At 42.5% G+C, this 26736-nt stretch overlaps 1 protein-coding gene across 1 annotated transcript; it reads left to right on the top strand.

Moving 5' to 3' along the window:
• The first annotated feature begins 3433 nt into the window (after positions 1-3433).
• On the top strand, positions 3434-13269 carry LOC132406267 (elongation factor 2). The gene is made up of 15 exons (XM_059991672.1): positions 3434-3588; positions 4575-4789; positions 5287-5468; positions 6323-6534; positions 7778-7956; positions 8236-8341; positions 8593-8706; positions 8882-9020; positions 10447-10642; positions 10923-11181; positions 11257-11364; positions 11446-11799; positions 11935-12117; positions 12424-12556; positions 12891-13269. The coding sequence occupies exons 1-15, from the start codon at positions 3586-3588 to the stop codon at positions 13082-13084; spliced, it is 2577 nt and encodes an 858-aa protein (XP_059847655.1). The 5' UTR covers positions 3434-3585; the 3' UTR covers positions 13085-13269.
• Positions 13270-26736: the final 13467 nt, after the last annotated feature.

Raw genomic sequence — 26736 nt, 5'->3', positions numbered from 1 at the left:
ATGCGAACAGTGTTAGAGGGAAAAGAAAACAACAAATGCTGGGCCAAACAGGGCCATTAACTAAAACTCTCAAATGGAAAACGAAGCCGACACTACAGAAGAACAACTAAGAATAAAACAAATACCACTAGTCTTCATGGACAGTTGACGCGACAGTCCAATTTCTCAGGCAAAGCGGAATGCAAACAGGCAGCGAAGCATTACTGTGTCCAAGTCTCGACAAATACTATACCGGAATGAATGGAGTTAAATACTATCACATGAAATAATAATTAGCTGACATGTGCATATTCATGAGCACAATTGCTGAATCTGCTGTGCTGCCAAATCCATGGGTGGGACTGTTCTTCCTTCTAACAGGAACATACCTTTCCTGTACTCTGTGCAATTGATCTTAAACACCCTCCACATATCCGATGTGGAACAGAGAAAATTAATGCTTCTTAATTTCTGCCTAATGCCCTCATATTTTGCTCTACTGAAATTTGGACCGTACCTATCTTGATCTGTAGCTATCCTGAAAGTTGAGGAGTTAGAAACATAGAAACATAGAAACGTTTGTAGATAACCTACAGCACAATACAGTTCCTTCGGCCCACTAAGCTGTGCCGAACATGTACTTACTTAGAAATTACCTAAGGTTACCCATAGCCCTCTATTTTACTAAGCTCCATGTACCTATCCAGGAGTCTTTTAAAAGACCCTGTTGTATTCGCCTCCACCACCGTCATCGGCAGCTCATTCCATGCACTCACCACTCTCTGCATAAATAAACTTACCCCCTGACATCTCCTCTGTACCTAATTCCAAGCACCTTAAAACTGTGCCCTCTCGTTCTAGCCATTTCAGCCCTGGGAAAAAGCCTCTGACTATCCATGTGATCAATGCCTCTCATCATTTTATACACCTCTGTCAAGTCACCTCTCATCCTCCGTCGGTCCAAGGAGAAAAGGCCGAGTTCACTCAACCTATTCTCATGAGGCAAGTTCCCCGATCCAGGCAACATCCTTGTAAATCTCCTCTGCACCCTTTCTATGGCTTCCACATCCTTCCTGTAGTGAGGTGACCAGAACTGAGCACAGTACTCCGTGGGGTCTGACCAGGGACCTATGTAGCTGCAACATTACCTCTTGGCTCTTAAACTCAATCCACGATTGATGAAGGCCAATGCACCGTATGCCTTCTTAACCACACAGTCAACCTGTACAGCAGCTTTGAGCGTCCTATGGACTCAGACCTCAAGATCCCTCTGATCCTCCACACTGCCAAGAGTCTTACCATTAATACTATATTCTGCCATCATATTTGACCTATCAAAATGAACCACCTCACACTTATCTGGGTTGAACTCCATCTGCCACTTCTCAGCCCAGTTTTGCATCCTATCAATGTCCCACTGTAACCTCTGACAGCCCTCCACACTATCCGCAACACCCCAAACTTCTGTGTCATCAGCAGATTTACTAACCCATCTCTCCACTTCATCATCCAGGTCGTTTATAAAAATGACCTGTTGTGGTCAGTTTTTCCTAATTGTACACTCACTGAAAGGTCAGAAACCTGGCTGGGCCCATTACTCAACACCAAGCCTAGTACAGAACCCCTTTCGTAAACATATTGACTTAGGATACACTTAACTCATTCAGCACCATCTATACCCCTTGCACCAAGAAGGTCCCAGTTTATATTGATGATGATGGCATCTGTCTGTCTCGAAGAACAATGGACAGCGGCACTGGAGTGACCCCTCTTGGCCTCACTGGTGTTGTTCAAAGGAAAATGAAGCAATACATTTGGCTGCAGGAGCTGCCAGAAGGATGTTCAATGACATCCAGCTGCCTTAGGGGCTCCACTTGGGATTTGTGTCCGGGTTTTCTCCCATAGCCTTTGTGTCTACCAAGGCTGCCCATGAGGCAGTGGAGCTGTTTACCCATAGCTGGGGATCTGGTTCCCGAGCACCAGGGCTTGTCCACACATCGGTGGGCCTGTGTGCTACATGTGCAGGAGCCAGACCTCCTCCCCATCCTCAGAAGTTCTGCCTGAGTCTGAAAGGATTTCAGTCTCTCTGTGTGTCGCCAGCAAGGAGGCTTGCTGTTGGAGAGGCTATGTACTGACATGGAGAGACATACGCATTGAGCTCACCTTTTCATGAGACTGCTAGCCTGCGGTGGAACTGAAAGTGAGTTCCACCACACTAGATGAATCACAACAACCATTTGACCAGTTTATATTAGGGAAGTTGAAATCCCCCATGACAACAACCCTAATGCTTTTACACATTTCCTTAATCCGATTATATATCTGTTTCTCAATGTCCCGGTGGCTATTTGAGGGTGGGCAGTACAATCCAATCAGTGTGAATGCACCCTTTCTATTCCTGTGTTCCACCCAAATGGACTCGGTCTCTGACCCCTCCATTATGTCTCTCCTGAGTGCAGCTGTGATGTTGTCCCTGATTAGTAGTGCAACTCTCCCTCCCTCTTTCACCTCCTCGCCAATCTTTTCTAAAACTTTGAAAATCGAGTACACTAATCACCTATTTAAGCCCTTCTTTCAACCAAGTTTCAGTAATGGCCACAACATTGTAGTTCCATGCATGAAGTTCATCACCCTTAGCCAAAACACTCATAGCATTAAAATATACACAGTTTAAACATCTGACCCAATGTGCCTGTTACCTTGATCCTGCTTTGATGAACCCAACGCTCATGCACCTCCTTCCCAATGAATGACAGCAGCAAGAGGAGAGTATGGCCTGGATGGTTCATGTCACCTTCTGGTGGCAGTGTTCCCTGTAGATGTGTCCATGGTGGGGAGGGGAATTCCTGGTATTGAGACACCAATGAACGGGGTTATAACAGGCTACAGGGGGTTGTAGAGTCAGCCAGTTTCATCATTGGCATTGCCAATCCTGCTATCAAGGACAGCTTGAAGAGTCAGTGACTAAAGAAGACAGCATCTATCACTAAGAACCCTCACCATCCAGGGAATGCCCTCTCTTGTCCCTGCCTGAAGACTCACACTCAACAATTCAGAAACAGCATCTTCCCCTCTGCCATCATACCTCTGAATGTTCCACACATCCGTGAATACTACCTTATTATTTCTTTTACTTTGAACTATTTATATATTTTGTAATTCATAATAATTGTTATATCTTTGTGCAGTATTTCTACTGCAAAGCAACAATTTCCATGTCCTAGAAGCAAGAAATTACTGGAATAATGGAATTCAAGGGCAATGCGCGAAGTCCTAGAGAATCTCAGCAGGGGAATAAACAGTCGACGTTTCGGGGTAAGGACTGGAAAGGAAGGGGGCAGAAGCCGAGGATGGGGGCTATGAAGGAGTGGAAGTTATCAGTGATAATAAACTAGATTCTGATTCCGACTGTGGGAACAACGTGCTCTTCCTGCCGATAGTTGGCGTAACAGCCGGAGGACTACACCGGTGGGGGGATCACGTGACACCGCTGCGGCTGGTAAAAAGCCGGAAGTTGCTGTCAGCGGTCCTTTCTCCATCCGCCGTCCAGCGAGGCGGATAGAAGCCGGAGTTCGACTGCCGCACAATCCACCGCAATCCGGCAAGATGGTGAGTCGCCGGCCGCCCGACCGGCACGGGACGGACTCGGGGCACTGCTTTCGGAGTTTTTACCGGCATATTGTCGACAGATGCTTTGGCCTGGAGCCTCTTCACCGATGCGGGCCACCGGCGCAGGACAAAGAAGGGCAGGCAGCGGGCCGCCATAACAGGTTCCCGGCTCTCCGCAGGGCAGACGGCACTGCTGGGGGTTGTGCGGGTCCGGTGGCCGCAGCTCGGGGTCGGGGCGGCTGGGTGCGGTTGTGCGTCATTGGGAGGCCTCTCTGCCTTTCTTTCCCCCCCCCCCCTCCAATTTCCGGCGCAGCCGCAGTGCCGCCACCGGCGTGGGTTGGGGTCGGTAACGGCGGCGGCTACTGCCCGCCACGTGGAGCGAGGCATCGCTGCCGCATTCCGTTCAAGTGTTTGCCCCCTTTGTGACGCCGGGAGGCTGTCGCCCCCTCCCCGTACTGCGGCCGCCGGCGGCTTCGGCTTCGGCACGGCAGGACGTGGCCCCGGCTGCGACACCTAGCTTGACTTTGCTTCCCGTCTGAGTCATTCCCCGGGGTGGGGGGGGTTATAGAATTGATTGCAGCACATGACGCTATCAACCTGATCGGGATTGTTGTTCAAACCTGCTGTTTGCCTTCAAATGCCGACTTGATCCCGAGGACTAATCATGGTATGTTTTACCATGAGTCGGAGTGACGCGTTCGGCACTTCTGTAACGTGGCCGCTTAGCATTTTGATTCGGTTTGTGGATTAACACTAGCGCATCGCTGTCATTGCAAATTATCATTTCGGCTCGTATTGAGAATAAATGCCGTATTGGGATCTTGATTTGGCACCCTGTCTGCGTTTTGACTTCATAATATGGCGAGACACAGCACGATCCTTGGTTTTGGCTTGAGTATGAAGCAATCTTGCCGGAGTTGTATACTGGTTTATGCTTCGGTAACGCGGGCGGTACAGTTATGGATGTTTATTTTCTCGTCCTTCAGGTGAACTTCACAGTAGACCAGATCCGTGCGATCATGGACAAAAAGTCCAACATCCGGAACATGTCCGTGATCGCACATGTTGACCACGGCAAATCCACCCTCACGGACTCTCTCGTATCGAAGGCTGGAATCATTGCTTCTGCTCGGGCTGGTGAAACCAGATTCACTGACACACGCAAGGATGAACAAGAAAGATGTATCACCATTAAGTCCACGTGAGTAATTTGGACTTTATTTAGTGAGTCGCCCTTTGTCAGTGTTCTATTTTGGTATTAAGAGTTCTGCAAGCTGGATCAACCTAATCTGGTGGTGACCTTGCAATGTCTGGGGGAAAACATTGTTTTCGATGTTTAATCCTTGTGCTGGTTTACGTGCTAGTTCCACTCTACAAGAATTTGTAGCAATCAGCAGCAAGTTCAGGTCTAGTTGTCATTCAGCCTTGTGTGAATGCAATCAAACAAAACAGTGTAGTCTGGGGCCAAGATGTAAAACTCAGTCCCAACAGTCACACACAGCACAAGGCACCTAATTCATAAAGTAGCAAGCATATATCAGTAAAATAGTCAACACTAAAAATTTAGTCCAGGGTCCATTGACTTGAATTGTGGATCAAGCCACAGAGTAATTTGTCTCCATTAAGTGACCATCATTTTGCAAATTAATTTCCTGCTCTAGTGCAGAACCTTAACAATTTGACTTTTTGTTTATACAGTGCTATCTCCTTGTATTATGAGCTCAAAGATCAAGACTTGGCTTTCATTAAGCAGTGCAAGGATGGCAGTGGCTTTCTTATCAACCTGATTGACTCACCTGGACATGTTGACTTCTCCTCTGAAGTGACGGCTGCTCTGCGTGTAACTGATGGTGCGCTGGTTGTGGTGGACTGTGTGTCTGGTAAGCTTCAGCAGTGATACTCCATTGCTTTGAACAGCTGTCTGATTGAAGTTTTCAACCCACCACAACAGGAAATCAAGTAAAATTTGTAAGTCATCTTCCGGCCAAGGAATTGGGCATATATCTTCTAAAAACAGGAGGTACAGCATGAATGCGGCTGAAAATTCTCAGAAATTGCAATTTGAGTTGTGGCCCCATATAGTCTTTAGTGTTCTGTCACTTAATGGAATAGTTTCAAACTCACCATATTGTAAACACATGCTGAAAATCCAAGGTGGGGTGCACAAAGTGTGAGAAGAACTTGGGTTGGGCAGAGTCTATGGAAATAATAAGCACTTGGAAGTTCTGGGCTGAGACCATTCGAGATGAGGAAGGAAGTGGGGATGAAGCCAGAACAAAAAGGTGGGGGGGGTGGAGTGGGAAGAGGATTGGCTAGAAGGTGATATGTGAAGCCAAGTGTGAAGGGAAGGTAAAGATCTGAAGAAGGAATATGGAGTATGGAGTGGACTTGAGTGAAATGGGAGGGGGGCATAAGGGGAGATGGTGAGAAGGGAGTGGGGGTGGAAAATTCTTATTGAAAGAAAACAATGTTCCTGCCATCAAGTTGGAGGCTACCTTGCTCCTCCAACCTGGATGGCTTAGTCATGGCAAAAAGAGGCGGCCATTGTCTATCATGTAGAGATGGAAATTAAAATGATTGGCCACTGGGAATGTCCATTTTTGATAGATGGAGTGGAGGTGCTCTAAGGTGGATGATTTCTAGATTCAAACTGTGTGTGAATTTGAGTCTGTCATTTCAAACTTTGTGTGAATTTGAGTCTGTCATTTAAGTTGGCATTGCTTCTTGTTCCCAGGGGTTTGTGTGCAGACTGAAACTGTACTCCGCCAGGCAATTGCTGAGCGTATCAGACCTGTCCTAATGATGAACAAAATGGACCGTGCCTTGCTGGAGCTGCAGCTTGTCCCTGAGGAGCTGTACCAGACTTTCCAGCGCATTGTGGAAAATGTCAATGTCATCATCTCCACCTATGGTGAAGACGAAGGTGGTCCCATGGGCAACATCATGGTAAGAATAATTTCAACTGTTTTATTTTTTCTTGCTGTAATATAACTGGCAGTGAATCAGGTGCAGTATATAAAGTGCCAGCTGCATCCTGCTCCACACTTGGAAAATGGGGTAAAAAGACTCTGCCTTCACTTCGATTTTACTACTCCTGATTGCTGTCATTCTGACTGGATAATTCTTAGCCTTCAAATATTGATTTTATAGTTTTGACTCTTCCCCTGTGAAATTGGAAATTGCCTTTAATAAAATACCTTATCAGCTGTATCAAACGTTTTGTTCTGCACAAAAGCAACTGAACTGCAGAATACTTTTTGCTCAAGCTATAATGCAGTAGATTGAAGCAGCTAGCTGCTTCATACCTTCAATGTCAATCTTCTGCTCTCTTCCTATTTTAGAACTAACTTTGCTGTTAGTTAAAAAGATTGTCCACAGGATTTTGCAACATAATCTCATCTGTACCTTTCAAGCTAGTTGATACAATAAAAGCATTTGACTTGGGTTGGGAGCTGGCCAATTTGTACATTAATTTCTACACACTTGTAACTTTCTCACTTTGTACCATTTACAGTTGTGCATTGCAGTTGGTTACATTGAATGTATTCTAGCAGGAATGGCTGTCTGCATGAGCAGTGTCTTTGTGTCTTAGTTTATTTGGCACTGTTTTGTAGTCTTAGTTGTATTGCACAAGATGGGTATTTTGGCCCAGCATATTAGTACAACCTCTGCTTATCTAGCTGTTAGTGCGCTGCTGTTGCAGTTCAGGCATTGGGTGTTTGGAGTAAGGAGCCTCTGCGTTCTCCCCGTGGAATGCTCGAGTTTTCTCTGGGTTCTCCAGTTTCTTCCCACAGTCCAAAGACTACTCGGTAGGTTAATTGGTCACTGCAAATTGTCCGTTGGTTGGATTGGGGTTAAATCGGGGTTGGGTTTGTACAGCTTGAAGGGCCAGAAGAGCCTATTCTGTAGCATGTATTTAACTAAAATAATATGCCTGTGCTGGGTTCATATTTCAAATCCTTACTTTCCTAAATGCTTAATATAATGATGGCTCCTAACTCCTCCACATCCTGTGGCATAGTTCCACTTAGGACTGTTTAAAAAGTGGTGCTTTAGAACTTAAACGGCCTTCCTCAGACCAATGCCCTCTTATTTTTGAGGTCCCTTCCAACAGGATAAGGTTCAAATTTGTGCCTTGTCTGGTATCTCACTAAAGCAATCTTGAATTTCAATTGCTTTGATTTTCCAGGTAGATCCAATTTTTGGAACAGTTGGTTTTGGTTCTGGACTCCATGGCTGGGCCTTCACTCTGAAGCAGTTTGCGGAAATGTACGTTGCCAAATTTTCAGCCAAGGGTGAGGCTGCCCTCTCTCCAGATGAGCGTGCCAAGAAAGTGGAAGATATGATGAAAAAACTGTGGGGTGACAGGTGAGTTTCTGTGGTTTAGGATTTAGGATTTTGTGTACTTCAGGCATTCACAGCAGGAGGAGCTCAGTAAAGTCTGACTGAAATGTCTAGTGCATGGTTACTGTGATCGGATTAGTAGAATTGCCAGGGCAGTGGGTGGGGTTGGGGTGGTGGGGGAGAACATTCTTGTTATTTGCCCTGGGTTCTAAATTTTGCATTTTCCCTCTGTTCCCCTCTGGTAAGGAAATTAGTTCTGAAAGCTGAAAAGCTGTAGATTAACGAGCTTTATTTCTGTACCAGGTATTTTGATCCTGCTGCTGGTAAATTTAGCAAGTCAGCCACCAATGCTGATGGCAAGAAGTTGCCCAGAACATTCTGTCAACTAGTCTTGGATCCCATCTTTAAGGTAGGATTGGAAATCAGAGCATGAGAACAAATGGACCGTGCATTGAGCTGTGTGTGATGACTTGTTTGCGTTTTCTTCACTTTGACCTGACTTAAGTGATGATAACTCTTATCTGATGCTCAGTTTCCTATTTGATTATAAGATTTGTAGTCATTTAAATAATATGAAATTAATCACTGGACAGAAGCAAGCATTGCATTTTAGTCCAGGATAGTATAAATTTCAAGTAACATTGGGTGTTTTCTTTCCAGGTCTTTGATGCAATTATGAATTTCAAGAAGGAAGAGACTGAAAAATTGATTCAGAAGCTGGATATTAAATTGGATAATGAAGATAAGGGGAAAGAGGGGAAACCTCTATTAAAGGTGAATAGCTCTCCCACACACTTCACTCCACGCTATGATTTTGAGATTTATTTTAACTATCATTGTTTAGGAAGTATATTTCAAGTTCTGGCTGCTAGTTGTATTTCTAAACACAAAACATTGATTTGATTCCTCTTAGCAATATTTATCCATTGGTATGTGATGTCTTGTGCAGGCTGTGATGCGCCGTTGGTTGCCTGCAGGAGATGCTCTCCTGCAGATGATTACCATTCACCTTCCATCCCCCGTCACTGCTCAGAGGTACCGCTGTGACCTTCTCTATGAGGGACCTCCTGATGATGAGGCTGCCATGGGTAAGTAAAATTAAAGATGTCAGAGGCTTGACAATTATCCAATACATCATCTGAATAAAAAAGTTGTCCTATAGCTAGTGTTAAGGTCATGAGGGCATGAAACAAAATGTTCAAAAGGTAAGCCAACTGATCCTGAAACTTCTCCAATACCACTGGCTTGCTCTCCTAGACACCCTAATCTTTTTTCCCTCCTGCAAACATCTTTGTAAATCATCTCCAAATTTCCCAATTTTTAATCCTGTCTGTTTGCAGTTCTTTGTATTGGGTCTTATTTCCCATCACAATTAAATTTTGTAATAAACCTTTCTCATGATCACTAATTAGCCCTGCCCATGATGTAGTGTTAACTGCCTTGTTGGTTCCATTCTTATTTCTAATCTGTGTCAGAGATGACATCAGCATTTTCTGTTTCTACTCATGTTTTCAAAAGACGCATCACTGCTTAATTGTTAAGTTATTTGGCAGTTAGATCATCTGAGACTTGAGCTACTGATGATCACTGCATTGATGAATAGTTTGTCTCTGATCTTAGAGACTAGCTGTTTTGGTTCATTCACCTGACTTGAAGGTTATTCGGTTCCTCAATTCCAAAATGAATTTCAGATTCAGTTTATTGTCATTTAAAAACCACAAGTGCAATGCAGTTTAAAAAATGAGACAACGTTCCTCCAGAATGATATCACAAAAGCATATGACAAAATTGACTACACTAGAAAATCCACCTAACGTTTGGCAATCCCTAATCCAGAGTCCAGAGAGGCTGCTGCATATTAATATCGTGCTACCATCGTAGCACATTCCCTGGAAAGGAGCTCCAAATCCACCAGACAAAAACAAGACCAAAAACTAAAGCTACAAGACCTGCACAAAACCATATAGTTACAACAGCAGTGCAAACAATACCATAATTTGATTTTTAAAAAACAGACCATGGGCACGGTAAAAATAGTCTGATGTTAAAGGACTAGAAGTCCGAAAGAAACCAACACAGTTTCCGCAACTCCTCGCACTCCAGAGTGGCCGCTGCAAGCTGTGTCACACCGCCATCCTGAAAATTTAAAATTTTACATTTGCATTTTAAATTGGTCTCCACCTTGCCTGCAATCTGTCTTTTTTTGGATTTTATGTCTGTTCCTCATTTTGGTCTCCTTTGTGATTTCTGCTGTGGCCTTGATGGCTAAATCTCTCAACTTGATCCTTTGCCTCTCAAGCCATAATTTTTAAGAGATTCCCAGACCTTTCCATAAGCCCTAATTTCTGATTTGTCTCCAATTGAATAAACTTTCTGGAAGCTGGATGTAAAAGATGCCAGCTGCATTAATAAGTTGCCTTAATTGTAGCTTCAGTTGTAAAACAGACTACAGAAGTTGTCAACTTTGCAGGTGGCATTTTTGAGTGGAAGGATTAAAATTTTGTTCTTTTGAAGGCATCAAGAACTGTGATGCAAAGGGTCCCTTGATGATGTACATCTCCAAGATGGTACCCACATCTGACAAGGGTCGATTTTATGCTTTTGGCCGCGTCTTCTCCGGTGTTGTCTCAACTGGTCTCAAGGTCCGAATCATGGGCCCTAACTACACTCCAGGCAAGAAGGAAGATCTGTACCTGAAGCCAATCCAAAGGTTAGTGATTTGGGCTCTTTTAAGTAGTAAAATAAAGTTCTTTAGCTTTAAAATTTGGCATGTATTCAGCTGGCAGTCTATATCGTATTAAATTAAATGTAACAATCAGCTGGTGCACGCATTGGCCAAGTTTAAGAATTATGCTATGGGGTCGAGTTCAATCAAGAACAAAAACATTAAGAGACGGGAGATAGATCTATTCCAGTATCTTATCTACCACAATGTGCAGTGATTTTGCAAGTATTGGACATTTACCTAATTATTCTTCCTTGAAAAACAGAACCATTCTGATGATGGGTCGTTATGTAGAGCCTATTGAGGATGTGCCTTGTGGAAATATTGTGGGGCTTGTTGGTGTTGATCAATTCCTGGTGAAGACTGGTACCATTACTACTTACGATCAAGCTCACAACTTAAGAGTGATGAAATTCAGTGTCAGTCCTGTTGTGCGGGTTGCAGTTGAAGCCAAGAATCCAGCTGATTTGCCCAAATTGGTTGAAGGCTTGAAGCGTCTTGCCAAGTCTGACCCAATGGTGCAGGTAGGTCCTTCACATAGTTTTTTTTTTGTTGAGGTTAAATAGATAATATGCTAATCCTCTCCTTGTTTGTTCAAGTGTATTATTGAAGAATCTGGTGAACACATCATTGCTGGTGCTGGTGAACTTCATTTGGAAATCTGCCTGAAAGACCTTGAAGAAGACCATGCTTGCATTCCTATTAAGGTAATGCCTGTGGATTAACAGTATGATAAATATCTTATTTGATAACTTGGACTTCTCTAATGTTGTATCTTTTTGCCATAGAAATCTGATCCTGTTGTTTCTTACCGTGAGACTGTTGCTGAGGAATCTAGCGTGATGTGCTTGTCCAAGTCTCCCAACAAACACAACCGTCTGTATATGAAGGCACGGCCATTACCTGAGGGCCTACCAGAAGACATTGATAAGGGTGAGGTCACTGCCCGTCAAGAACTTAAACAACGAGCCAGATATCTTGCTGAGAAATATGAATGGGATGTCACTGAGGCACGCAAGATCTGGTGCTTTGGACCTGATGGCACTGGTCCAAATATCCTGGTTGATGTGACTAAGGGAGTCCAATATCTTAATGAAATCAAGGATAGTGTTGTTGCTGGATTTCAGTGGGCAACCAAAGAGGTGAGCTTATTTCAGACTTGGTACAATACTTAAAATTTTTTCATTGTGCTGTGCTCAAGTATGGGGCACATGCAGATTGTGCAACTGGTAATTTTAATTTGAGTTTTGGTGTTAACAAGTCTTTCCCCTTCCTAGGGTGCTCTGTGTGATGAGAACATGCGTGGGGTACGATTTGATATTCATGATGTAACCCTACATGCTGATGCTATCCACCGTGGTGGTGGTCAGATCATCCCCACTGCCCGGAGATGTTTGTATGCCTGCGTACTGACTGCCCAACCTAGAATCATGGAACCTGTCTATCTGGTTGAGATTCAGGTATTGTCTACAGTATGATTTGTGGGATGGGCAGGAATCAGAAGTGCAATGTATTCATTAGTGATCATCTAGATGCTGATTTTCATGACAGTGTGCTTAACAGTATTCACTCTTGGTAGAGAGTTCGTTGTGAATTACAAGTGACTTGAGATGCCCATAAGAACTTAACACCTATTATTGGGTTAAATCTGTTAATTTAGTCTGCCCCCTATCCTACTATAATGAAATGGCATGTTTCTTGTCTAATTTAACTAGATTAGTATTTTCAAATATTGCAGTTTTAGCATGTGATTCCTTTCATTGCAGTGTCCTGAGCAGGTGGTTGGTGGTATCTATGGTGTACTGAACAGAAAACGTGGTCATGTCTTTGAAGAATCCCATGTAGCTGGCACACCCATGTTTGTTGTTAAGGCCTACCTCCCAGTAAATGAATCATTTGGTAAGTTTATTTTGTCTACCTGCAGACACTGAGCATTTGTTGAAAATGGAAAATAGCCTTAAGCACAGCAGGAGTCATCTTGCAGTTTGAGATTTGTAAATTTCCTTTTTCTTGGCTAATTTGACTCCATCCCCTTCTCTGTTGCATTGATGTTTGCTGTGATCTCGGGCTGTTGTTAATGAAGAACAGGCAGTTGTTTAATATGCTACATAAAAGTTAAGCTTTCAAGGAAAAGTTTGATTTTTTTTAATTGAACTGGGCTTGGCTAAGCCTGTTTCTGCTGTTAAAAAGTGATAATGAATCTAAAATGAGCTGACATTTGTTTCCTGCCCAGGTTTCACTGCTGACCTGAGATCCAATACAGGCGGCCAGGCATTTCCACAATGTGTCTTTGACCACTGGCAGGTCCTACCTGGTGACCCCTTTGAATCCAGCACTCGCCCGGCCCAGGTTGTGGCTGAAACACGCAAACGTAAAGGCTTGAAAGAAGGCATCCCAGCTCTGGACAACTTCCTGGATAAATTGTAAAGTTCAGCTGCACATCATTGGAAATCTGACCAACACACCGTTGAATGGCTTTGAACTAATTAGTGAAGTTAACATTGCCAGATTAGATATGGTGGTGTATTGTATTGTACCTTTGCAATGAGATTCACTTTAAACAGAAAATGGACATCATACTATTGATATAAATTAAAAGAATGTTTACCTCATATCTGGGTTTTTCATTGTATTGCTGTCAAATCATCTTGTGCCATGCTAGCTATATATGCATTCATTGATTTTCATTTCATGTGGTAACAACTTGTTACCTGTTCTAATATTTATCCAGTGCTTGAATATTAAGCTCAGTGCTTTGAGTTGGGGTATTCCAATTCAGGGTCTACACCCTGAACACGAAACACTACGCCAGTATGGTATGCACAGCAAGTTTGTACAGCAGTGGACTTTATTGAAAGTCATTCTCACCAACTGAGACTGGGGCCAATGTGTATGGCACCTTAGAAGTGAGGTTGACTGTCATTAACATTGTGAAAGATGAAAATGCAATAGATTGTATTGGTGGTATGTAAACAATAAACATTGCTACAATTGCAGTGGTGTACTTTTGAGTCAGCTTTGCCTAACTTTCCTATCTGTATTGCCCAGCTTTTCTTTCCAGTGATCTCATTGAGCTTGTGAACCATTTAAATGTGCTGCTAATGTCTTAAATGCCTTTTCTATCACTGTTCTGCTCTGATTTAAGGTTTCCTCCTCTAAACTTGATCTAATGGATATTTTGAATTAAATGGTAGTTCAGTGTAACTCTTCTCAATAATGACATGTTGCATATTTCTCTGCTTTCAGCTTTGTTATTGCTTTCCAAGTATGGCATTTGAAATTAATTTCATAGAATGTTTTCTACTATGCCATATCAGCTTTCTTTCACTGTCAGTTATACTTAAACTTTATGCCAGAGATGGGTCTTTATAGTGATTCCAAGGGTAGCTCCAATCATTGGATAAGGTATTAATGAGTGCAAATCCATCTGTTGGGGACTTACTGATAACAACACTGTTAGTGGGAACTTGCTGTGTGCTAAGTTGGCTACTGTTTCCTAAATTAAATATTTCTAAAGTTCATTGTGTTTCATTGGCTTGAAAAGTGGGGCTTATGTGCAGATGCAAAATGATAAAAGTGGAAGCTCTAATCATTTAAGGAATTATTTTAAAAAAAGTCTTTATTTTTCCAAGTGAAATTTACTTGTATTAAATGCAGTAGACAGGTCTTTTCCTGTCCTAATGTTCCTTTTCAAGTTGGGATCCTATAAAGGATCCCATTCACCACAACGGATGGCCATGATCACTTGAATTTACAAATAAACTATTTTGTGGTTAATGTGATAAAATTGACATCTTAGCTGTAAATTGTTAATTCAACTTCATGTGTGGTACATTGGATAAAGCAAATCCAAGTTATGTAGCTAATGCTAGATGTCCAGTAGTTTCAGGACATGTTTTTTTAAATAGTAGATTTGGCAGGGGTAAATTATGTATTAGAGAATTCTGCAATTGAAGGGATAGCTGCCTGTACTGGTGTAATTACTGTTCAGTGGGTTGTAGGGCTGTGATGGATGCCAATAAGCAAGAAGGGTGAAACCAAGAGGTTAATTTTTAAGCAACAAGCAAAATGCTTCAAGCCAGGCAGTGTCTGCAGAAGAGGCCTGATGAAGGGTTTTGGCCTGAAGTGTTGATTGTACTCTTCCATGGATGCTACATAGCTTGCTGAGTTCCCTTCAGCATTTTGTGCGTGTGGCTTGGAATTCAAGCATCTACAGAAGCATTTAAACTTTTTAGCACCTCCAAGGTCCCACTAACCCCGATAGGTATCTGTACTATTTACACTTGTTTCCAGGGGTAGTCTCCTTCAAAATAGGGTTCTTAACTTTTTTCACCTTTTCCCAGAATGAGATGGTTGATTCCACAATCATTATACAGCCAATCTAGCACTTGACAGGCTACTCATTCAGGAATGCACTGGTTTACTTTACCGATCTATCCAGAAGATGTCAACTGAAGGAGCATTGTACATAGGTGCCATCTTCAACCACCACCTTCAGAACCTGGGGTATACAGAGTCTGATCTGGGTGACTTGCCTACCTTAAGACCTTCCAGCTTCCCCAAGAGCCTTCTCTCTAGTAATGGTAACTTCACACATTTCATGACTCCTGACACCTGGAACTCCCACCAAACTGCTGGTCTTCCACAGTGAAGACTGATGCAAAATACTAAAAATGTATCTTCCATTTCCTTGTCCCCCATTACTAGCTCTCCAGCATCGTTTTCCAATGGTCCTATATCCACCCTCGCCTCTCTTACACTTTAAGAAACTTTTGGTACCCTTTAATATTATTGGCTACCTTATTTTCATTTTCCATCTTTACCTTTGTGACTGATCTACTGTTCAATTCTTGTGTCCCGTTTTAGGAGAGTAGTCATCAGCTCTGACTTTAGGTTTGGAGCTGGCTGTGTGCTGCCTGCTTCATCATTCCAAGGAGCTGTGAATATCATTCTCATGAATGTTAACATGTCTAACATTCTCTATAATTTATTTACAGCTGTGTGGATCAACCATTGTTGTGAGGAGGACAATTTTTTGCATAGCCTGAAAACTGCAAGGCACTTTAATAAAACATGATATTAAAGGAAATTTCAGATGCATGGTGACAGGCTATATGCGTGGGAGCATTTCAGATACTGCCAGCTGAGAGGCAACAGTGTGTCTATGACAGGGAGGTTGCTGATGCAGCAGCAGAAGCTGATAGGCCTTCAATGTGGCCCTGACAAAGACTGATAATGTACACACAAGAGAGTGCAAATGCAGGAATCTGGAGAAAAAAAATACTGGAATAACTTGGTGATCAGGCAGCTTCTGTGGATAAGGATTCTGATGCAGGATCTTGAAATGAAACATCAACCATCCCTCTGCCTCCACAGCTGCTGCCTGACTCACTGAGTTCCTCCAGCAGTTTGTTTCTTGCTCTGCGCACAATATTCGGGGGCTGAAGTGATTGGGCCCCAGTGACCATAGTGCACAAATATTCAAAAGTAGAACGATAGTGATAAATCTCTAAATATATGACATTATTCTGAACTTTTTGTCCATTTGGGGAAAAATACATTTTCCAAGATGGTGGGAAATTTAACATTTTTGACAAGATAGCAGGTAAGGGTTGACCATGAATATTGCTTCCTAGCTGTCTATGTGATACACAAACCGTGGCAGTACAATATGGAGAGCAGGCAGCTGCCCTGCAGTTGCCCCCCGCCTCTACACAGGTGATGAATCCAAAGGAATGCCATGGACCAATACAGTTTGGCACTAGTGTACGGCAGGAGTTGCCAGCCAGTGTTGATTACAATGCCGGGCTGCTTTAGGGACTGTAGCTCTGGATTTTTACCGCATGAGGTACTCCTGAAGCCTTCCCCATGGGTGGGTATAGCAGCAGAGCTTTGAGATCGGAGTTCTCCTTCTCCTAAGTGTTGTGATGGAAAATAACTGGTTCTTTGAGTCTCAACAGTAGAGGCCTGGACACACACAGTTTTAATAATAAGGAATTTATTTACAAGGGGAAGTTGGGTCAACACAAGCAACTACAATATTCTAACAAAAAACGCTTAGGATTAACACGTCTGGGTAAGGTCGGGTCAGCTGTACAATACACAGAAAGTGGTGTGGGGACAGGGTACAGTTACACATACAAAGAACAAGGGAAAAGCACTACGACAGCTATCCCCCTTGACCTTGAATAGCTGCGGCTCCCTTACCAGGACAAACGATAAACCTTCCCAAAAATGAATCAGTGCACTTACCTTCAATGAGGTGGTCTGTAAGAGACCGAGCCAGGCACATGTCTCACCTTTTATAGCATGGGGCTGGGCGAGATAATCCAGTTAGGGTGACCAATAATTTAGGTGTGCATTGATTAGTTGGGAGGGACCAAATGTTGATTGGCATGTGGTATGTCCTCTGACCAGCCAGGTGGCAGTGCGTCTGTCACGTGGCCGGTATCTGATACACTAGGTGAGTTGCCAACCATGGATGAGCAGTCTATTCTGCCCAAAGTAACTGGTTTTAAGGTTCCAGTAACCCATCTTCTATCAGTAGAAATGGTTCCATTGGGCTTAGTAGCTAAGCCACATGTGGTCCAGGAGCTGGACTTGGTTGTCAGAGGTTAGTTGAGATGCACATCATTGGCAGCATTTAACAGGCAGTGAGAGCTAGTCCCTTTTATCACCCCCAGCTATAACAATCTTAAGGGGATTATAATTAAATTAAAGACAGGAAAATTGGTTACAAGGAAAGGATTTGAGGAGAAAAAACACTAGGGGTCGAAGGAAGTGGTACCAGTGCGGTGCAGAGCTCTGCGGGCCCCAGCACGGTGAAGTGTGTGTACAGATGAGGCTGGTACAGCATAAGAAGCATTAGAAAGAATTGCTAATATTGAAAGAAGTTGAAAGATTTTGTCTCAGGGAGTGATTGAAGCAGAGATCATGTCAATGTTTGTAAATGTCAGATGGGTGGTTGAAGGTAAAGGATTCAAAGGTTCAAAGGTACAATTTAATGTTAGAGAAATGTACACAATATACATCCTGAAATGCTTTTTCCTTGCAACCATCCACGAAAACAGAGAAGTGCCCCAAAGAAAGAACAACAGTTAAATGTTAGGACCCCAAAGTCTCCCCCAGCTCCCCCCTCCCGCACATAAGCGGCAGTGAGCAACAAATCCCCCCCCCCCGGGCAAAAAGCAAGCATCAGCACCACCACTGAGCACTCAAATGTGAGCAAAGCAACAGCAAAGACACAGACTTGCAGTTACCCCAAAGACTTTGCACTTCACCGGGTATATTACATACCACAGGCTCTCCCTCTCTCCCTAATAAGGTAGAAAGAGGTGTCTCCATTTCCCAGCGAATGGGTAAACATAAACAACTTGTTGGTTTATGATGTTAAAAGTCCGTTACGTTGCTTTTATCAAGCTCTGTGCCCAAAGAATGCAAACATCTTGGGTCTCTAGAAGACAACAGATATCCCAACTTCCCCGATGACACATGGGTCTCCTGTTGTGACACCGACCCTCGATCTGCCCATTTCCAGAGTCCCAAGATCCTAGCCTTCTGAATTCGAGCCTGACTCTAAGGCTGGACCTTTGGCGTGCCAAACAACAGCTCGTCCTGAAACCCTGAGAACAGGTCTGTGTGTAACTCCAGGTCAGGGTCTTCAAAAGAACCCTGAAAAGGAAAAATAGAGATATTAAAGATAGAAATAGAGCTGTTTCTGAAGATGCAAGGATATAGAAAGAAAGTTTGAGAACAAAAAAATGATTAGCTGGGGGTGAACAGCCTGTTTTGTTCAGCAATTTCTGTGTTAGACATGTGTTAAACTCCAGACTCAAGGCATCTAATTATATCTGATATTTTCTTTTACTTCTGCCATCTGCCTGCCACAAGGTTAATTAGCTACTAACTGGTAAACATTTTAATGATAACTTCTGTTTAAAACACGTACTCTTGATTGAACATGCACTCTCTTTTTGTTCTTCAGCTAGTATCATTAATGCAGTCAATCTGAATACTTTTGTGGAAGGCTGCATTTTGTGCATTAACTGATGGGTGCTCAGGAAACCTAGCCACATGGTCTGGCCTCTCCAGATAAACTAAGGTCAGTCCTTTCAAATAGACTGATAAAGGCCAATGTTCAAGCAAGAAAATGACAAAGTCTTGGCTGATCAGCTATTTCTGGTTTAAGATGACGCGGGTGAAGAACAGTGAAGACTTTCTGGCAATAAACACAACTATTAGCTGCTTTATTAACCACACTTTTCTCGATATCAGTCACTGCAATCAATAACCTGTAACTTCCCTTTTGGAATGGAGCTTTTGGCCTGTAAGGCCTGACATCTTTGCCATGGAAACTGCAGACTCAAGGGTGCAGGACGGTTGTGGTGTGGCGTGTATGGGCCGAATTGAAGTGGCGGGGCCCAGGCCCTGGTGCATGAGCCAATGTTTTGGTGTTGGAGTGGAAATGGAGGTGATTTGAAGCAGCAGAGCTGGGGCAGTGGCTCCAGCCTGAGATCGAGGATCAAGCAGATGTTTGGAAAGATCGGTTATGGGCCGAATGGAGATGGCAGGTTCCAGGCCCAAAAGCGTATCGAAGCTGCAGGGTCAGATCCAAGAGTGAGGACTCACCTGTTTGGCTGATATACAACACTGAACTTCAGTTCTGAATCTGATATTCTTGTACTTTTATTGTTTGTATGATTTATTTTCTTTCTGCACATGGGATGTTTAGATTTTTGATGGTCTTCTTTATTTTAATGGGTTCTATTGTGGCTGCCTGTAAGGAGACAAATCTCTAGGTTGTATATATTATACATATGTAACTCCCTGGGTCGTCTCAGGCTCGCTCAGCTCATTTCGTCTAGGGGGAGCAGCCTTCGGCCCCGCCAAACTGGGTAATCAGCTGGTGTGGATGCTGTGTGATGTCCCCGCCTCACCCAAAACCAGACAGTACACCATATGCGATTAAATGAGTACAATTTATAAAGGTTACTATAACTAAGTGATTAATAACGAAACAGTATATATGAAGAGAAAAATAAAGAAAAGGCGCCAAACTTATCAAAGTCCAAACCACTTCGTGCACAGCCGTTGGAGCTCAATTTCTGAAGTCTTCTGGCCACCATTCGATCCCCTCCGAACTCCTCGACTCGCAGCTCAGGACCCTCCGAACTCCTCGACTCTCCAAACAGCTCAGGACCCTCCGAGTGGTCAACCAAGCACATATAGCTTCATACACCCCCCCTCCTCGGAGAATCTCCCGGCCTCGGACCCCCCTTTGGGGTCCGATCCTCGCCCAGCTTAGAGCATTGCGTCCTCTCTCTCGACCCCCTCGCGCCGATCTGCCCAAAAGCCCATCAACAAAAGCTTACAGACTCAGAAGAAAGAACATTAATCCCCATTTGGTTTACAAAGGAATACCATTCTCGTTATCAGTAAATTAGCATTCCTGCTAGTTAACAAAAAGAAGAAACCCTCTTTACACATATTAAATGCATTTTAAACTTTAATATCCTCACCATTATCTTACTGCCTGTTACAGGTGTGTGAATTTTTACTCAGTGATTCAAGATGTCTGGGGTGAATTACAATCTGTTAATAGGCAAAACTGTTGTAGGCAATGGGTGGTGAAGAATACTCTTTGCTAGGTTAAATAAGAATTTGCTAAAAATGCAGATGCTGCACATCTGGAATATAACCAAAATGATGGAAGCATTCAGTAGGTCTGGCAGCATCTGTGCAAAGAGAAAGTTAATGTTTCATGGACTTTTCATCAAGATCTAGGAATGAAGGTCTGAACCCGAGAAGTTGATCGTTCCTCTTTCCATGGATGCTGCCTGATCTTCTCAATGTTTCCAGCATTTTCAGTTTTAATTTCTATAATAAAACTCCAGTTTGAACCCCTAAAGAGCAAGAATTGTAGATGTCAATAAAACCACCTCAAAAATAAGAAGAGATGAGAGTGGACATAGGGATTGCCAGAAAATGAGGTTGGAGAAACAATAATGGGGGACAAGGAGATGCCAGATTAACTAAACAAGTATTTTGCATTAAATGAGTATTTTGCATCTGTCTTCACTGTGGAAGACACTAGCACTGTACCAGATGTTGAAGGCTGAGAGGGAAGAGAAGTGAGTACAGTTACTGTTATGAGGGAGAAAAGGCTCAAAAAGCTGATCAACCTAAGGGTACATAAGTCACCCAGGCCAGATCAGCTACACCCTAAGGTTCTGAGAGAGTGGTAGAGATTGTGGAGGCATTAGTAATGATCTTTCAAAAATCATTGTCACTCCACTCTTTAATAAAGGAGGAAGGTAACAGAAAGGAAATTATAGACTAGTTTAGCCTGACCTCAGTGGTTGGGGTTGATGTTAAGAGTCAATTGTTAAGAACGAGGTTTTGGAGTACTTGGTGACACAGAACATGATAGGACAAAGTCATCATGGTTTTCTTAATGGAAAATCTTGCCTGACGAATCCATTGGAATTCTTTGAGATTACATGTAGGATGGATGAAGGGGATGCAGTAGATGTTGTATATTTGGATTTTCAGAAGGCCTTTGACAAGATGCCACACATGAGGCTGCTTACCAAGTTAAGAGTCCATGCCATTACAGGGAAGTTATTGGTTAGAGCATTGGCTGATTGGTGGTAGGTAGCAAGTGAGAATAAAAGGATCCTTTTCTGGTTGGCTGCCACTGACCAGTGGTGTTCCCCATGGGTCAATGTTGGGACCGCTACTTTTTATGCTGTATATTTATGATTTAGATGATGGAATAGATGCTTTGTTGCCAAGTTCACACATGATACGAAGATTGGTGGAGTGGCAGGTAGTGTTGAGGAGACAGGTAGGCTGTAAAAAGGACTTAGATTAGGAGAATGGGCAAGAAAGTGGGAAATGAAATACAATGTTGGAAAATGCATGGTCATGCATTTTGGTAGTAGAAATATATGTGCAGACTATTTTCTAATGGGGAGAAAATCCAAAAATCTGAGACGCAAAGGGTCTTGGCAGCCCTTGTGCAGAACACCCTAAAGTTTAGCTTGCAGGTAAAGTCAGTGGTGAGGAAGGCAAATGCCATGTTAGCATTTATTTCAAGTGGTCTAGAATACAAGAGCAGGGATGTGATGCTGAGGCTTTATAAGGCCCAGGTGAGGCCTCACCTTGAGTGTTGTGAACAGTTTGGGGCTCCTCATCTAAGAAAAGATGTGCTGGCATTGGAGAGTGTTCAGAGGAGGTTCACAAAGATGATTCCAGAAAGGGTTATCATATGAGAAACATTTGATGGCTCTGGGTATGTACTCGTTGGAATTTAGAAGGATGAGAGGGGATTTAATTGATACCTGTTGAATGCTGAAAGGCCTAGATGAAGTAGATGTGGAAAGGATATTTCCCATGGTGTGGGAGTCTTGGACAAGGGGGCACAGCCTCCACACAGAGGGGTGTCCATTTAAGTCAAGTCAAGTCAAGTCGCTTTTTATTGTCATTTCGACCATAAACTGCTGGTACAGTACACAGTGAAAATGGAACAACATTCCTTCAGGACCATGGTGCTACATGTGAGACTATGTGAGACAACTCAAGGCTACACTAGACTAAGTAAAAACAACATGAAAGCTACACTAGACTACAGACCTACAGAGGACTACATAAAGTGCACAAAACAGTGCAAGTCAGTACAATAATTAATTAATAAATAATTAATAAACAAGACAACAGGCACAGTAGAGGACAAATACAATATAATAATAAATGATGTAGATGTCAGTCTAGAATCTGGGTATTGAAGAGTCTGATGGCTTGGGGGAAAAAACTGTTGCACAGTCTGGTCGTGAGAGCCCGAATGCTTCAATACTCTAGGTGCATCTAGAAATACACAATCTTCTGCAGTTAATTTCGAGATATTCAATTTTCTTAAAAATTCATCCACTATGGAAAAATCCTCAATAAATTCTGATTGATATAAAGAGTTATAAAAATTTTGAAAGGATTTATCTATCTCTTTATGATCAATTATCAAAGTGCCATCTCGTTTACGAATCTTAATGATTTGTTGTTTAACCGAAGCAGTTTTCAATTGATTAGCCAATAATTTGCCAGATTTATCTCCATGTACATAAAACTGTGTTCTAGATTTAATTAACCAATTTTCAATCGAGGAGGATAATAACAAACTATGCTCCATTTGAAGTTCAACACTCTTTTTATAAAGCTCTTGACTGGGGTCACTGAATAAATCTTATCAATTTCTTTAATTTTATCGACCAATGTTAGTATTTCAGTATTAGTTCGTTTCCTAACTCCAGCAGAATATGAAATAATCTGTCCGTGAATAAATGCTTTAAAAGTGTTCCATAATATTCCACTAGAGATCTCTTCTGTAGAGTTTGTTGAAAAAAAAACAAATCAATTTGTTGTTTAATAAAGTTAAGAAAGTCTGAGTCCTGAAGAAGAGTTGAACCTCCAAGATTTAGCATTAGAAGATGAATTCATTGTCTTAATAGATAGCTTCAAAGGTGCATGGTCAGAGGTGGTAATGGAATCATATTTACCATCAATAACATCTGTAAGTTATGATTATGATCCAAAATGGCGGTGCGACGCAGCTTGCAGCGGCCACTCCGGAACTGATTATCTGTTATTTGTGAAGTGGGGTGCTATGCGCAATTATAATCGATTGAAATAGTCCAATTCTTGAATAATTATGATAAACATGAGAAAAGTATGAAAATTCTTTGTCATTGGGGTGTAAGAATCGCCAAATTTCAGAAATTCCAGAATCAACCATAAAGGAATTAATAAGAGAGGCCAATTTATTCAGAAGAACCTGAGTGGATTTGGATCTATCCATCGAGGGATTTAAGCAACAGTTGAAATCCCCACCCATTATCAACATGTACTCATTTAAATTAGGAAAAGATGTAAATAAACACTTTAAAAATTCAGGACAGTAAGTATTTGGAGCATAAATGTTAACTAAAACAACTTTTTGATTAAAAAGTAAACCAGTGAGAAGCAAAAATCTACCTTGTGGGTCCGAAATTATTTCATAGTGTATTAAAGAGGTTGACGGATCTATAAAAATGGAAAAGCCTCTTACTTTGGCTTGGGAATTTGAATGATACTGTTGGCCTTTCCAAAACCTAAAAAAAGTTCATTATCCTCCTTCCTCACATGAGTCTCTTGTACAAAGATAATATTAGCACTCATTCTGTGGAATACTTTAAATATTTTTTTCCGTTTGATTGGGTGATTTAAACCGTTAGTATTCCAAGAAACAAAATTGATAATCTTATCCATATTGCCCATATGTATCGCAATTAACACATAAGGTTAAAAAGAAGATGAACTCATAAATCCGGAAGAGGAAAGCAAGTTCAAAGAGGAACTGGAAGTTATGACACTCCAGCCATTTTGGTAGTTTCGAGCCAGCCCATGAAGTAAAAACTAAGCAAAAAGCAAAAGCAAAAAAGAATCCCCCTCCCCCCCCCACCCTCAAAACCCCAGAAAGAGGCAAGCAGGCAAGACTCATGAATACAATGGGCCAAAAACTTTCTTTATGGCCCTATCTACCTGTGACAACACTTTCAATTAATTATGGACCTGTATTCCCAGATCCCTCTGTTCTACTACACTCTTCAATGCCCTACTATTCACAGTGGAAGACCTACCCTGGTTGGTCCTACCAAAGTGTAAAACCTCCCACTTGTCTGCATCAAATTCCATCTGCCATTTTTCAGCCCATTCCTCCAGCTCATGCACATCCCTCTGCAAACCGTGATAGCTTTCCTCAACACCCTCAGTCTTGGTGCCATCCATTTGCTGACACAGTTAACCACATTATCATCCAGATCATTGATATAGATGACAAGCAACAAAAGACCCTGCAATAATCCTTCTGGCACACCACTAGTTACAGGCCTCCAGTATTACAGCTGAACAAAGGGAACTATGGAGCTATGAGCGAGGAGCTGGCCAAAGTTCAATGGAACAATACCCTAAACAGTGGAACAACAATGGCAGGTGTTTCTGGGAATAATGCAGAAGGTGCAGGATTGGTTCATTCCAAAGAGGAAGAAAGATCCTAAGGGAAGGGAAGTAAAGGGCAGTATAAAAATAAAAGAGAAGTATAACATAGCAAAGATGAGCAGGAAACCAGAGGACTGGGAAGCTTTTAAAGAGCAACAGAAGATAACAAAAAAGGCACTACGCCAAGAAAAAATGAGGTATGAAAGTAAACTAGCCAAGAATATAAAGGAGGATAGTAAAAGCTTCTTTAGGTATGTGAATAGCAAAAAAATAGTTAAGACCAAAATTGGACCATTGAAGACAGAAACAGGTGAATTTATTCTGGGGTACAAGGAAATGGCAGATGAGTTGAACAAGTACTTTGGATCTGTCTTCACTAGGGAAGACACAAACAATCTCCCAGATGTAATAGTGGTTAAAGGAACTAAGGTAAAGGATGAACTGAAGGAAATTTATATTAGGCAAGAAACGGTGTTGGATAGACTGTTGAGTCTGAAGCTAATAAGTCCCCGGGACCTGATGGACTGCATCCCAGGGTACTTAAAGAGGTGGCTCTAGAAATTGTAGACACATTGGTAATCATTTTCCAATGTTCTATAGATTCAGGAACAGTTCCTGCTGATTGGAGGGTGGATAATGTTGTCCCACTTTTCAAGAAAGGAGGGAGAGAGAAAACAGGGAATTATAGACCAGTTAGCCTGACATCAGTGGTGGGAAAGATGCTGGAGTCAATTATAAAAGATGAAATTACGACACACTTGGATAGCAGTAGAAGGATCAGTCCGAGTCAGCATGGATTTATGAAAGGAAAATCATGCTTGACTAATCTTCTGGAGCTTTTTGAAGATGTAACTATGAAAATGGACAAGGGAGAGCCAGTGGATGTAGTGCACCTGGACTTCCAGAAAGCTTTTGATAAAGTCCCACATAGGAGACTTGTGGGCAAAATTAGGGCACATGGTATTGGGGGCAGAGTACTGACATGGATTGAAAATTGGCTGGCTGACAGGAAACAAAGAGTAGCGATTAACAGGTCCCTTTCGGAATGACAGGCTGTGACCAGTGGGGTACCGCAAGGTTCGGTGCTGGGACCACAGCTGTTTACAATATACATTAATGATTTAGATGAAGGGATTAAAAGTAACATTAGCAAATTTGCTGATGACACAAAGCTGGGTGGCAGTGTGAAATGTCAGGAAGATGTTATGAGAATGCAGGGTGACTTGGACAGGTTGGGTGAGTAGGCAAGTGTATGGCAGATGCAGTTTAATGTGGATAAATGTGAGGTTATCCACTTTGGTGGCAAGAACAAGAAGGCAGATTACTATCTAAATGGAGTCAAGTTAGGAAAAGGGGAAGTACAACGAGATCTAGGTGTTCTTGTACATCAGTCAATGAAAGCAAGCATGCAGGTACAGCAGGCAGTGAAGAAAGCTAATGGCATGTTGGCCTTTATAACAAGAGGAATTGAGTATAGGTCCTTCTGCAGCTGTACAGGGCCCTGGTGAGACCCCACCTGGGGAGTATTGTGTGCAGCTGTGGTCTCCAAATTTGAGGAAGGACATTCTTGCTATTGAGGGAGTGCAGCGTAGGTTCACAAGGTTAATTCCTGGAATGGCGGGACTGTCATATGTTGAAAGATTGGAGTGACTGGGCTTGTATACACTGGAATTTAGAAGGATGAGAGGGGATCTGATTGAGACATATAAGATTATTAAGGGATTGGACACGCTGGAGGCAGGAAGAATGTTCCCGCTGATGGGTGAGTCCAGAACTAGAGGCCACAGTTTAAGAATAAGTGGTAGGCCATTTAGAACTGAGATGCGGAAAAACTTTTTCACCTAGAGAGTGGTGGATATGTGGAATGCTCTGCCCCAGAAGGCAGTGGAGGCCAAGTCTCTGGATGCATTCAAGAGAGAGTTAGATAGAGCTCTTATAGATAGCGGGGTCAAGGGATATTGGGAGAGGGCAGGAACGGGGTACTGATTGTGTATGATCAGCCATGATCACAGTGAATGGCGGTGCTGGCTAGAAGGGCCAAATGGCCTACT

This window comes from Hypanus sabinus, chromosome 16 (genome assembly GCF_030144855.1).
Source record: "Hypanus sabinus isolate sHypSab1 chromosome 16, sHypSab1.hap1, whole genome shotgun sequence".
Classification (NCBI taxonomy): domain Eukaryota; kingdom Metazoa; phylum Chordata; class Chondrichthyes; order Myliobatiformes; family Dasyatidae; genus Hypanus; species Hypanus sabinus.
Note: the sequence above shows the minus strand (reverse complement) of the source record. Positions and strands in the feature narration are given on the sequence as shown.

Coding starts and splice junctions, on each gene's coding strand:
- LOC132406267 (XM_059991672.1), top strand. Junction 9,021..10,446: donor TGATGATGAGGCTGCCATGG/GTAAGTAAAATT, acceptor GTTCTTTTGAAG/GCATCAAGAACTGTGATGCA. Junction 11,182..11,256: donor AGTCTGACCCAATGGTGCAG/GTAGGTCCTTCA, acceptor TGTTTGTTCAAG/TGTATTATTGAAGAATCTGG.